Raw genomic sequence first — 13,011 nt, 5'->3', positions numbered from 1 at the left:
CCCCCCCCCCCCCCCCCGGCCTTTCACTTGGAGACGGCAGTGACTTCACCCACGCTGCGTCTCCAGGATGTGGTTGAGGGTGTGAAGTATCCAGCGCTGCGTCGCCATGGCAACACAAAAGCTGTGACCGTTGAGACTTGCTGGAAATGTTCTCAGACGTGTGAAGGTGCAGCCGCTTTGAGACCCAAAGGTCAAGAGACCTCCAATGCTCCAAATGGAGCAGGTGGGGGCGTGAGGTGTGTGTGTGTGGGGGGGGGGGGAAGCCACTGATGAAGACTCCTGACGTGCTTCACTCTTCGTCTTCATGGTCTTCACACTTTGCTGCCTCTGACTCTCAGCAGCAGCAGAGAGGAAACGGCTGACGGGTTCTGAAATGTGACGAAGACCTCAGTGGAATAAAGTCTTCATCAAAACAGAATCAGAGACACACCCCCCCCGAGACAGACTCTGTCATTGTGAGGTCAGTGACAGTTTAGAGCAGGGGTGTCCAAACTGCGGCCCGCGGGTCTGTTTTTATTGGCCCGCACATGGCGCTTGAGCTCAACTCTGTTGCATTTTTCAGTTTCAACACTAGATGGAGACGGTCACAGAAAGGTGTGTTGCGGAGTGTTTGTGCTGAGCGGGCCACGAGAGAGAGGGGGAGGAGCGCGTGCAGGTGGAGATGGGTGTGTGAGTGGAGGTGTGGGGGGTCGATATTTTGTGTGTTCGGAGGACATTCATTCATTTTCTTAACCGTTTTTCCCTTTCGGGGTCATGGGGTTGCTGGAGCCTATCCCGGCCACTTGTGGGTGAAGGCAGGGGGCTACCTGGACAGGTCGCCAGTTTGTCGCAGGGTAGAATGTCCTCAATCACAGACCCATTCACTCTCACACTCACACCTAGGGACAATTTAGAGTAACCAATTAACCTATGAAGCATGTTTTTGGACGGTGGGAGGAAGACCCCGAGAGAATCCACGCATGCACAGGGAGAACATGCTAACTCCACACAGAAAGGTCCCCCATTGATGTAGTTTTTGAACCGGAGACCTTCTTGCTGTGAGGCAAGACCGCTAACCGTGCAGCCTGTGTTAGGAGGACGGAGCACTTTATTAAATAGGTGTCCCCCCCCCGTGGCTGAGGGTTCCAAAGGGAAAAGTGAACCCCGAAGGAGAATCGCCTTCGGCCCTGGAGGAAATCTCCGCTGCGCTTCTGACCACGGTCGGAAAGAGAGAAAAGCAAAGAGAAGTCCCGCGCAGGAAAGGTTCAACAGGTGCTTCTCCACTAAACAAAATTAAGCAAAGAGGAATATTTACCACAAGTCACCAGAAATGGCATCACCGAAGAAACGCAAGATAGGAAGTGAATGTAGAAGATTTCAAACACGGTGGGAAAATGAATATTTCTTTAAGGAAATCCACGGAAAGTGTGTGTGTTTGATTTGCACTGAAGATGTTGCCGTGAGGTAACAGTTGTAACAGTTTTTTTCCCCATCGCGGTGAGTCAACAGACGGCGTCCATCCAGGCCTCCTTCACTATTTTTTCCTCGTGTTAATAGCAGCGTTACAGAGGGGGTCGCCGCCTGCCTGTCTCCTAATAATGATGACATGTTAACAATGATAACAATGTTCTCCACATTATAGGTGAGTTAAAAATACACAGTATTCATGTGTCGATATCTCACCTCTTGTGTGCGGCCCGGACCTTTGCTCATTTTTCTGTATTTGGCCCTCACCAAAAAAACTTTGGACACCCCTGGTTTAGAGAGAGGTTGCCGGTTAGACTCTGCCCCAGCCTGAAACCTCGTTGGGGGGGGGGGGGGGGGGGGGGATGACGATCACAGCTGAAAAACTGACTTCAGTCCTTCTGAGAAATCAAAATAGTTCCAGGAAAAAGATTTGATTTTTTTTTCACTTTTCCTCAAACATTTAAGATTTTCCATTTTCTAGACAAAAGTCTTCATGAAGATTGTAACAAAGTTATGATGATGCTGTGGAATGAGTGTGTTTATTTAGAGTGTGTGTGTGCTGTTGTGTGTGTGTGTGTGTGTGTGTGTGTGTGTGTGTGTGTGTCGTCTCCTCATGGGCTGAAGTGGATGTTTGGATGCTGCTGCAGGGCTTCCTGAAGGAGACCACGCCTCCGTCCAGCAGCTGCTGTGAGCAGGCATCACAGGAAGTCGGCTTCAAAATAAAAGCTTCAGAGACATGTTTTACTTTCCCTCGTTACAAACAAGAAAAACAGATTTTTCTATTCTTTGTATAGATCTTATTCATTTTTCGTGTTATATTTTAACATAATGTTCCAAATTTACAAAAAGTGCATAAGGACATTAAAACATTTTCTGGTTTTCTTTTATGTTGTAAAACTCAGTGTTTGTATAAATGTCCACAGAACACATCAGCCTGGAGTTTGACAACGTTCCACCGGACCGGTCCAGACTGAACCCCGCCTTCATCCGGGATGGTCCACAACGTCCTTGTGGGTCCAAACAAGATGAAGGGGGTTTGAGTAGACCGATGGACGGACGGACGGACGGCTAAGTTCATATCCAGAAACTGAAGTTTGGGTCTTGGTGTCATAGATGATCAGAAGAGAAGAGAGATTTGACATTTTAGTATTGAAAGTGTTCATTTCACTGACATGAACCATGATTTAATGGTGTAAAAGTACAGAGTGGTACAAATAGTCAGTATGATGATCAAGAACCTCCTGAAGGAACTGGGGGAAGAACGTGTTCTCCAGCCTGGACACGCGCCCCCAGACGCTGTGGCGGGACGGGCAGCATGTATTATTCGGGCAGCATATATTCGGTTCGGCAGCTGCACGGCCGCAGAAAAGAAGAGACTGCAGAGAGTCGTAGAGACGGCTCAGAACATCATCAAGGACAGTTCACACCCCGGCTCAGACCTGTTCCACCTGCTGCCCTCTGGGAGGCGCTACAGAGGCATCAGAAGCAAAACAGACTAAAAAAAAGCTCCTTTCCAAAGGCAATAACAATCCTCAATTCCCAAATGCACAGATAAAATCCATATTCCTGTTTACTTCTCCGTCTACAGCGTCAACTCTCTACCTCATCACCACCTCTGGCACTTCTGACATGTTTAAACACAGTTTTCATACGCAAATTTGCACAATTATTTCGGCACTTTTCATTACAGTTTACAGTCTACATTTGCACACTCATATATACTGTTTGTTTGTTTGATTGTATTACGATGTTTTTTATTATTTTTTCCCTTCCTTGCTGTTCTTGCACTGATGGCGAGCTTAAATCTCATTGTACTATGCACAATGACAATAAAGCTAATCTAATCTAAGATAATAAATGGGGTTGTGAGGATGGGCGTTTATTTTGAAAGGGCGTTCCGGATGCGCAGCCTTTGGACCGCGCAGCTTGACGGAAGTGCGGGGCGGGTGTTTCCAGTCGATGCTAAAGCTGGTCTGGCCGAGTCCTCGGGACCGTTTCTGCTGCGGGCTCGTGCGCTTTTCGTCATCATGTCCCACTCTGTCGTCACGACCACGACGGTCCCGTCCTCCGGGGACGGGTTCCTGAACGCGGGCTACACCTGGACCATCCCGGGAATGCTCAAGCTGGGACAGCTGGTAAGCGCGCTCCACCCTGACACGGCCGGGGGGGGGGGGTCCGGACCCCCGCCGGTACAGATAATCGATCAGATTGATTAGCAGGTTCTGTTGTTGTGGTACTTTGTGTTATTGTTGTGTTAACATCCACACATCCACAGGGGACCCCCTCCCCCCACCCCCCATTCAGACTGTTTCTCCAGAACGTCTGGACCGTAGGGGTTCTGCTGGGTTCTGCTGGGTTCTGTTGGGTCCAGTTTGGTTCTGCTGGTGACCGGGTGACGGTTGTCTGTGTGTTCCTCCGTGTGTGTAGTGATGCACAGTTGTGTGGTTCTGTTGTTCCTGGTCTTTTACCTTCATGGTGTCTTGTGGGTTTTTGTGTGTCGTTGTCGCCTCATTCTGCTGTCATGTTCTATGTTGTGTCTGTATTGTGGTTTATTTGTGGGTTTTTGGTGGGTGTGGTTTCATCATTTTTTGTCTTTTGTGGGGTTTTGTTTCCTTTTTGTTGTGTTTATGGTTGTTGTATCTGATTGGTTGTGTCTACAAACCGACAGTTTTCAGGTTATGGTGTTGTCCCCCCCCAGAGAGACTTTTATTGTGAAAGAGCATTGTCTGCTTCCTGCAGCTGGCCCTGCTCATCGCCTTCCTGTGCGTCCACTGCGCCTACGGCTGGCCCAGCTGGTACGCCTTCCAGTTCTTCGAGGTGGTGGCGCTGTGGTTCTTCGTCGCCCTCCTCATCTTCTTCCTCATGCACCTGTTCCGGCTGCAGGCCCGCGTCCCGTGCATCAACTGGCCGTTGACGGTGAGTCAGAAATGATCCGTGCTGCGGTTCCCAGGGGAACCGGAACCCGGTTCTTCTGTTTTTGGATCAAATTGATCAGAGATCCACTTTGTGGGATTTGTAACGTAAATTTACTAAACAACATTCCAACTTTATCACGAACGTGAAGATCCACCCGAACGTCTGAGTTCTAGAGGTTCTGCAGGTTCAACGCCGTTTGGGTCAAAGCAGCTGAAGCGAACCGAGCTGGACCAGAACTCTGAGCTTCTCTGTGGTTTCAGGAGTTCTTCCATTACTCTGTGGGCGCCGTGCTCATCTTCATCGCCTCCATCGCGGCGGCGGTGAAGGCCGGAGGAGTCTCCGCCCTCATCGTGGCGTCGGTGAGTAACTCAGATGTCAGCGACAGAGTGAGACCTCTGTCCCGGCAGGAAGCCCCGCCCCCTCCTTCCTGTTACACAGGAAGTCATCAGGAGGTCCTCCTGCTGGAGCGCCTCGCTCCGACAAATCCAGAACCGTTTTTCTGTCTGCAGGTGTTTGGCTTCATCACCACCTTCCTGATGGCCGTCAACCTGTGGACGTCCTACAGCGTGGCCTGCAGCCCCCAGGTTGGTGCCCGCCCCCAGAACCCCCCCCCTTACAGATTAAACGTTGCAGTTCCTCAAAGGACCACTGGAGGCTGGTTTCAGAAGGGAGCGCTTTCCCCGGGTGCTTTGACACAGAGTCTGTTCAGAACAAATCCAGTTTGGTTAAACAGTGTCCGACCAACAGGAAGTGTTTGTGACAAAGTGGGAGGAGCTTCAAAAGGAAGAGTTCTCACAATTTTCAAAATAAAAGCTCACATTGGAGCTGCAGAATCTTCATTAGCACTCTGCTAAAAAATACAGGAAAAGTCTAAAAGTCCAGGAACCGCACGAGTCGTTGGACATGACGGCATTTTTAAACGCCTAGAAAACCTTCCTTGGTCTCGAACACGGGAACCTCGCAAGCAGGACGGTCTGACTGAAAAGGTAAAACGGTGTGAAAGTGGAGGGCTGGACGGGTTCGGTGAGAGCCGAAAACAAACCTCTGATCTGAGGTTCAGCCTGAAACAATCAAAGCTTTTTAACAACTAGAACCGTAAAATCAGTCACAAATCAGCCGTTTTTTATCCAGAGAATCAGAGGAACGTTTGGGTTTCTGTGTAGAACAGCGAGGACCACGACCACAAACGTCTGAGGCCTCAGTGAAGGAGCGGTCATGTGACCACGCCGAGCGTCTTCACGCCGCCGCTCTTCTCAGGCAGGAATGTTAACGAAGCGTGAAGAGGAAATGGGCGAGCAGAACTGAAAGAGAACTTTTTGTTTCTTGACATGTGAGCTGATTTACTCCACAGGAAGCGCAGCTGCCTTTTCCCATAATGCCTGTCTGTCCTTTTCAGGTGGAGTAGAGCGAGTCGGCCGCGTCCTGGTCAGTTTTTCTCTCTGCCAACAAGCCGGACGGGCCTGAGAGGACCATGCTGAAGGTCCTGGAAGCGTCTCAGAGGTGAAAGCTGACGGGACGCTGGCTTCCTCAGTTTGAACACATTTTTTGGAGGGATCGGTGCTCTGTGTCCAAATTCGCCATCAAACCGCTGAGGTGGAATCAACCAATGGCCTGCTGTTTCTTTCTCAAGTTTCTGCCCAGCTCTGTCTGGGTTTGTCCTCCTTTGACCTCCTCGGTGCCATGAACGAGTCTGAATGCAGCCTCAGAGATCCCCTCTGCACTTTACAGCTTCAGTGAAACGACTTTGTACAGCAAACACGGAAGAACCGTTTCTACACAACATGTAAAACACGCTTTCAGCTTGCTATGCTAATGTGTGCTAGCACATGTGTTGTATTTGGATGTAAACCAACATAATGAATGCTACGTTGGATTAGCTTTACCGTTAGCGCTCTCATTGCAGAAACACCAACTAATGTGAAGGAAAACATGGAAAGTGTTATAGTTAGCTGTAGCTGCTGCTAGCATCTGCATGCTATAGCTAGCATCTGTGGGCTATAGCTAGCATCTGCACGTAGCTAGCACAGACACCATAACTGCTTATCTGACGTTAATGTGACAAAAAAAATGTATTCTAAGTTTCTGTTTTTGGATAAAGTTTTCTTAATTCTTAGTGTTTAAAAATGTTCGTTTTTAGCTGAACGTCTTTCACGTCACTTCAAATCTGTTGGTTTACAGCCTCACGGTGAAGAACAAAACTCGTACAGATTCAGTCCGTTAGCAGGAGAATGTCCAAAAATTTGCCAAGGGACCTTTCTGCGTTGAATTGAAACGGTTGTTTGGTGCTTTCACGCTTAAATTTACCGTGTGTGCAATTTCAGAAACGCCAAAAACAAACAAAAACAGCGCCGTGAGCGCACAGATGGGTTTCATGACTCAGCAGAAATCGTGTCCTTGTTTACAGTGTCTCTGAAACTAAAACAGCATTTGGGATTTTGCTGATTCCTGGTTTTTAAAACCTTTTTTCTTAAAGGTTTACTTTATACTGAATTTACAGTAAAATAAATTATGTCCCAGCCCCCCCCACCACCACCATTGTTGTTTACAAACAACCCCTTTGTTGTCTGATGTTTTTAAAAATAAAACTTTAACTATAAAAGCACAGACTTAGTGGTGCAAATACAATAAAATCAGAGACACTTGAGCTTTTTATGCTGATTTTTTAATATATTTTTTGTCTCTGAAAACCAAGAACTGGACTGATGTCATCCATAGAAAATGGTTTATTCCGGCTCAAAGTAAATGAAGTTAATCCGGTCGCCAGTTTTTCACCTTACGGATGCCACCATGTTGGATTAGATGACCTCAGTGATTGTTACGGGTCGGTCGTAGTCAATGTTTCTATGACAACCACTCTGGCCAACCAGGAATGAGTTTGCTGGAAGGCCACACCCCTAACACTTTGAAATCAGGATGCGGGGGCCAGCAGGCTCCACCTACTGTTATTGAGGCTTCTTCAGTTTATAACTTGAAGTAAAGAGAAAATATAATTAAAAAGAGGATTACAAAGAAGATTTTAGAAAAAGGTATCTGATCCAGAACGGTGCTTCTGACCAATAGAATGAGTAACAGCTGTTTATTTCTTTATTTTCAGTCTGTGGGATTTTGAGGGCACTTCCTGTTTAGAAGGCCTGGGGGCGGGCTCACTCAGTCCAGTTCTGGGATACAGTCGATGGTTAAAGGACAAGATCGGCTTCAGAGATGAATGTCTGTCTTTGGACTGTTCGGTTCGTGAACTCTGGTATTTCTGGGCTTTCATTAGTAAAACATTTGATTCATGATAGTTTACTGAAATCTGAGGTTCTGGACTGTTAAACATGAACTGCTGCTTCCAAACCAGGTTTCCCGCCCACAACGGTCAGTCAAGGAAGAACAATGTGAAACCATGAAGTGGAGTTTTTAGGACAGGAGATTTCAGTTTAGGGGAACAGAGGAACCTCCTGAGCTGGTTCCACTTCCCACATTGATTCTTTATTTGTCGTTGTGTCACTGGTACAACACAGTTTTCAAAAGTGCTCTCTGTCCAGTGCATCATTCATGCTCTAAGAACCAGAGAGTAGTAGAAAGTCTAAACGTCTGCCTTAAGCTAAAAAACAAAAAAGTAGTTTAATTTTGTCCAAATTGATTAACATTTTTTTTTACTCTTGATGGTTTTTGGCAAAATGACAAATTATTTCAGACATTTAAGTCAAATATAAGTTAACCGTTACTACGAAGGATCTGGACGACCAAACCGTCACGTGACGGCCAACGTTAGCTCAAGCTTTGAAAGTTTTCTTTCATCTAACTGAAAGTTTAGTTTCTGAATGTTAAAAAATAAAATGTTTGGAAGTTCAGATGTAAGATGTCATTTTATCTTAAGTTAGCGTTATCATCCCTTTAGCATTAGCATCCCTTTAGCGTTAGCATCCCTTTAGCATTAGCATCTCATTAGCGTTAGCATCCCTTTAGGGATAGCATCTCTTTAGTGTTAGCATCTCTTTAGCGTTAGCATCCCTTTAGCGTTAGCATCTCTTTAGCGTTAGCATCTCATTAGCTTTAGCATCCCTTTAGCGTTAGCATCCCTTTAGCGTTAGCATCTGTTTAGCGTTAGCATCTCATTAGCTTTAGCATCCCTTTAGCGTAGCAATCTCTTTAGCGTTAGCATCTCATTAGCGTTAGCATCCCTTTAGCGTTAGCATCTCTTTAGCGTTAGGATCTCATTAGCTTTAGCATCCCTTTAGCGTAGCAATCTCTTTAGCGTTAGCATCTCATTAGTGTTAGCATCTCTTTAGCATTAGCATCCCTTTAGCGTTAGCATCTCTTTAGCGTTAGCATCTCTTTAGCGTTAGCATCTCTTTAGCGTTAGCATCTCATTAGCTTTAGCATCCCTTTAGCGTTAGCATCTCTTTAGTGTTAGCACCCCTAAAAAGCTTCACTGATCAGCATCCAGACGTTCCTCATGTGTTCACATATTTTTCTGCTGGGTGTTTTTAGCTTGAAAAGACATTTAGACGATATTTATGGTACGAAGCTCCGCCTTGGGGGCGGAGTACTGGTTCTGAGTCGGGCTTGGATTCCACCTTTAGAGGCATCCTCTTCATGATGAAGCCATTTTCCACCAAAACCTTCCGTAGCTTCATGGAGAAACGCTTTAATCAGCGTTTCTGCTGCAGTTTGAAATCCTGCAAAGGTTGGAATCTTTTCCGGCTGAGAGGCGGGAACCGGCATGGAGAGGTTCTCTTTGGATTTAGAACCCTCTTTAGACTCTGGAGGAGCTTCTGCATGTTGGGTTTGGTGATCTGTAGAACCGTAGTCTGTCTGGATGTTTGAAGTCCACCATCCTGCTGCCGCCACACCTTCACGCTGCTTTGTGGGTCCACGGCCTCTGAAGGTGGTGGTGGTGGGGGGATCATGGTGGTGGGGGGTGCTGCTGGATCCAGAAGTTTACATGGAACTGATCAGGAGCCTCTAATAATCCCCCTGTAGCCCCGCCCCCTGCCATATCAATGGACTGACGAAGACCCTCCCATTTAAAAAGATGCTCAGACTAGTCTATTCTTCCCATATCCACGCTTTGAGGTCCAGGTCTGATCCGGTTTGTGTTCAGGACCCGATGAGGTGACACAAGCGTGGGTTTCTGTGTGAGGTTCTGACTCTTTGTGTTCTCCAAAGTGCCTTAATGTTCTGTTGATGTAAGTACTGTTCTGTCACTGAAGTATTACCCACAGTATTATGTCACACTGGTCACATGACATGTTTCCTACATTTTTTAAAGTTCTGATTTGTTGCATGTTTTACAATAAAGACTCGTTGCATCATCGATTGTTCTGCTGTGTCATGGTCTGATTAAGGACGGGTTTGGTTTGGATCTGGATCTGGTCCTGGTCTGGATCTGTTCTTGGTCTGGATCTGGTTCTGATCCAGAGCTACTCTTTTCGGATGTTTCTCCTGGTTTTGTAGGTGTGAAAGTGACCTGAACTCTGGTTTGAATCAAGTAGGAGAATTCTGGTTCTGGTTTCCATCGGTCTGAGAGGAGATGCCAGAAAACCCCAACAGTTGATCCTGTCGGCCTTCAGGACGGAGGAAGAAGTAAAGAGACGGACGAGGAGGTCCGATCAGGTCTGAGCTCTGCCAAATCGATGCCATAAAAATAAAAAGCACGAGATAAACACGAACGAACAGAAACACTGGTTTTTCCAAAATGAAAGAAAATCATTTTGTGAAGCCAAAATGTCCAAACCTGAACGTCCTCCAGTTCTGCTGGTGGGCTTCCAAGGGGCCTCCAGGCCAGCTGGACCCCGGGGTCCCACCATGTCTGCCCTGGGTCGAATAACGTCTCACCTGGAAGACGTCCAGGATGGCGTATGGAAGAGATGAACCATTCTTAACACTCCTCTCCATGTGGACTGTGACGGACCACTGCATGGCTGCAGCAGCTTCATACCTCCACCTGTCAATCTCAAGCTCCACCCTCCCCTCAATAGGGGAAAGACACACCAAGATACCCACTCTGGTCAGGAACCTCCACCTACCTGGAAAAGGTCAGACTTCCTTATACTGGTAGAGAACCGTTCCACCTACCTGGAAAAAGAACCACCGCCTCAGACCCGGAGAGGCTTCACTGGACCTTAAACGGGTTCAGTCCACTCTTGAGGTTCTGGTTTGAAATCAATAGAACATCATCTGCAAAGAACAGATGAAGTCCTGTGGCCTCCAAACCAGACGTTCTGGTCCGATTCCTAGACTCCATGACGTCTTCATCATCCTGATGACGGTCTTTACTCTGAACTGATGGTCTAAGAGTAAAGACCGCTATCACCTCTCAGAATGAGTCCAAACTGTGCCCAAAGGGGCGGTCCAACCATCAGTGGGCGGTGCCGCTCAGCCTCCACTACAAGGTCCGGGTCTTCTGTCCTGATGCTTAAGTCCGCTGCTGTGGATTGGTATTGCGTCAGCTGTTTGGGGAGGTGTGGGGTCGTCTGAGGTCCCTGTGTGACCCGCTCTGTCACCGTCAGCCGCAGGTGGGCGGAGCTTGGTTGGAAGGATGAGTCATTGTTTTTTTATTGCTTTATTTCCTGCCTCCGCAGACGTTTCCACTCAGAGCTGCTGCGCTTCAGCCGAACTTTCTTCCTGAAAGAAATTTTTAGATTTCTGTTTCATTTCCACAAACAATCATTTCCCTGATCTCTAAACATTTGATCATCACAAAACATTTAAATTGAGAGTTTTTGAATGAACTGAGGAGCACATGTGGTCATTTTTATTCTTTTAATGACACTTTACAGCCACTAGGGGGCAGCCTTTACTTTATCTTAGCTGCTGGTCTGGCAGAGGCCCAGGTCCGGTTCTGTGTTCTTAACCAGAACCGACAAACTTCTTTATCTCAGGATTATTGTTATTATTTAACATATATAAAAAGATCAAAACATGCAAAACCAAATCATGAAATCATCCCAGATTTAATTCAGAAATCTAGAAAAGTAAAGGAATAGAAATGTTGGTATCTACAGAAAAATGTCAATCGCACACAGATATGTCTGCGTTTGATTCAGATATTCTTTCTACTAAATCTGTTAATTAGTCAAGAGAATCCGTCCTTTCAGGGTTCGATTCCCATTTACGCCTTCAGGGGGCGCAGTGGAGCTCATGGCTTCACCGCCTGTCAGGCAGAAACTGGGTTTGGTGAACAGAGGACGCTTCGGTAGAACAGAACCTTTGTCCTGTTTAGACGCTGGAGTCCTAGAGGAACCTGCAGAACGTCAGAACCCGGTCACTTTTCTCACTCTTTCTTTCTTTCTTTCTTTCTTTGATTTGTCAAAAGTCTGCCTCTTCCTCCCTTTACTGCCTGGTTTGAATGTTTCTCAGCTTCTGTGTTGAGTTCATGTTGGTCCTTCCTTCACACCGAAGAAGATCTGAGCGACCCACCAAGGAAGCGGTTCCTGTGAGGCCTTCAGAGTCCATTAACGGAGGTTCCTGTTCTAGACGGAGCGTTCTCTGTCTCTAACGCTTTTCTTCTGTCATCTTGGGTGTAAATCACTCCGAGCACAAACCGGATCCGTTGCTCGATCCGGTAACGCAGCAGAATCTGCTGCAGTGGTGCTCCTACCCACAAACCAACAGTGAAACATTTCAGACTGAGGAGAACACAGAACATCTGAAGCAGCTGTCAAGGTTCTACGACATCCCAACGGGCTTTTGACCTTTTTGGTTTGCCAAAGGGTCAAAGGGCACTAAGGCTTTTGTTTCTGTTGGTAAACGCCGTTCCTCACCAAACGCTTCATTACCTCCCAGATGTCAGGAACCCACGGATGAAGAACCTAGAATGCAGGAACCCGAGCTCCCTGAAGGGAACATCCATATGCACAGACCCGGAAGGTGATGGAATCAGGACGCAGCAGAACCAAAGTGCTGTGAACTCCTGAGGAAACCTGAACTCGGCTGTGGTTGATCAACCACAAGAACCCGAGTGACTGACCGGGAAACCCCAACAGAACCGGGCAAGAACCGGGAAACCCCAACAGAACCGCACAAGAACCGGGAGGACCCAACAGAACCGGACAAGAACCGGAAAACCCAACAGAACCGGACAAGAACCGGGAGAACCCAACAGAACCGGACAAGAACCGGGAGAACCCAACAGAACCGGACACGAACCGGGAGGACCCAACAGAACCGGACAAGAACCGGAAAACCCAACAGAACCGGACAAGAACCGGGAAAACCCAACAGAACCGGACAAGAACCGGGAGAACCCAACAGAACCGGACAAGAACCGGGAAAACCCAACAGAACCGGACAATAACCGGGAGGACCCACAGGACAGAACCCTCCTTCAGGTTCTGTTGGGTTCTGTCTTCATCTCCAGACCTCCCTCCAAATGTTCTCATCATCAAACTCTGCTCATTCTTCCTCTCGTCTTGCCGTCTCAGTCCAGCTTCTCTTCCTCCTGATCTGTTTTCTTTTCCTCCTGACGGTTCTTCCCTCCTTCAGAGATGTTCTTTCTGAGGTTCTGCCTTTCTCCCTCTCCACCGGCCGGTTCCTCAGCAGCTTCATCTCCAGTTTTCTGGCAGCGATGGACGTTTGGAGACGTTTTTTCCACATTTTCCATATATTTTCAATCAAAGCCATCAGAATGAAGCCGGCACCGTCAGCCACGGGGATGAAGAC

The 13,011-nt window shown here is 47.4% G+C and overlaps 1 protein-coding gene across 1 annotated transcript; it reads left to right on the top strand.

The window, feature by feature from the left end:
* The first annotated feature begins 3,366 nt into the window (after positions 1 to 3,366).
* Positions 3,367 to 9,664, top strand: cmtm7 (CKLF like MARVEL transmembrane domain containing 7). The gene is made up of 5 exons (XM_004078551.4): positions 3,367 to 3,581; positions 4,186 to 4,362; positions 4,623 to 4,721; positions 4,872 to 4,946; positions 5,759 to 9,664. Exons 1-5 carry the CDS (start codon positions 3,474 to 3,476, stop codon positions 5,765 to 5,767), a joined length of 468 nt encoding a protein of 155 aa, XP_004078599.1. The 5' UTR covers positions 3,367 to 3,473; the 3' UTR covers positions 5,768 to 9,664.
* The last annotated feature ends 3,347 nt before the right edge of the window (positions 9,665 to 13,011 follow it).

The sequence above is a fragment of the Oryzias latipes genome, chromosome 16 (genome assembly GCF_002234675.1).
Source record: "Oryzias latipes chromosome 16, ASM223467v1".
Lineage (NCBI taxonomy): Eukaryota > Metazoa > Chordata > Actinopteri > Beloniformes > Adrianichthyidae > Oryzias > Oryzias latipes.
Note: the sequence above shows the minus strand (reverse complement) of the source record. Positions and strands in the feature narration are given on the sequence as shown.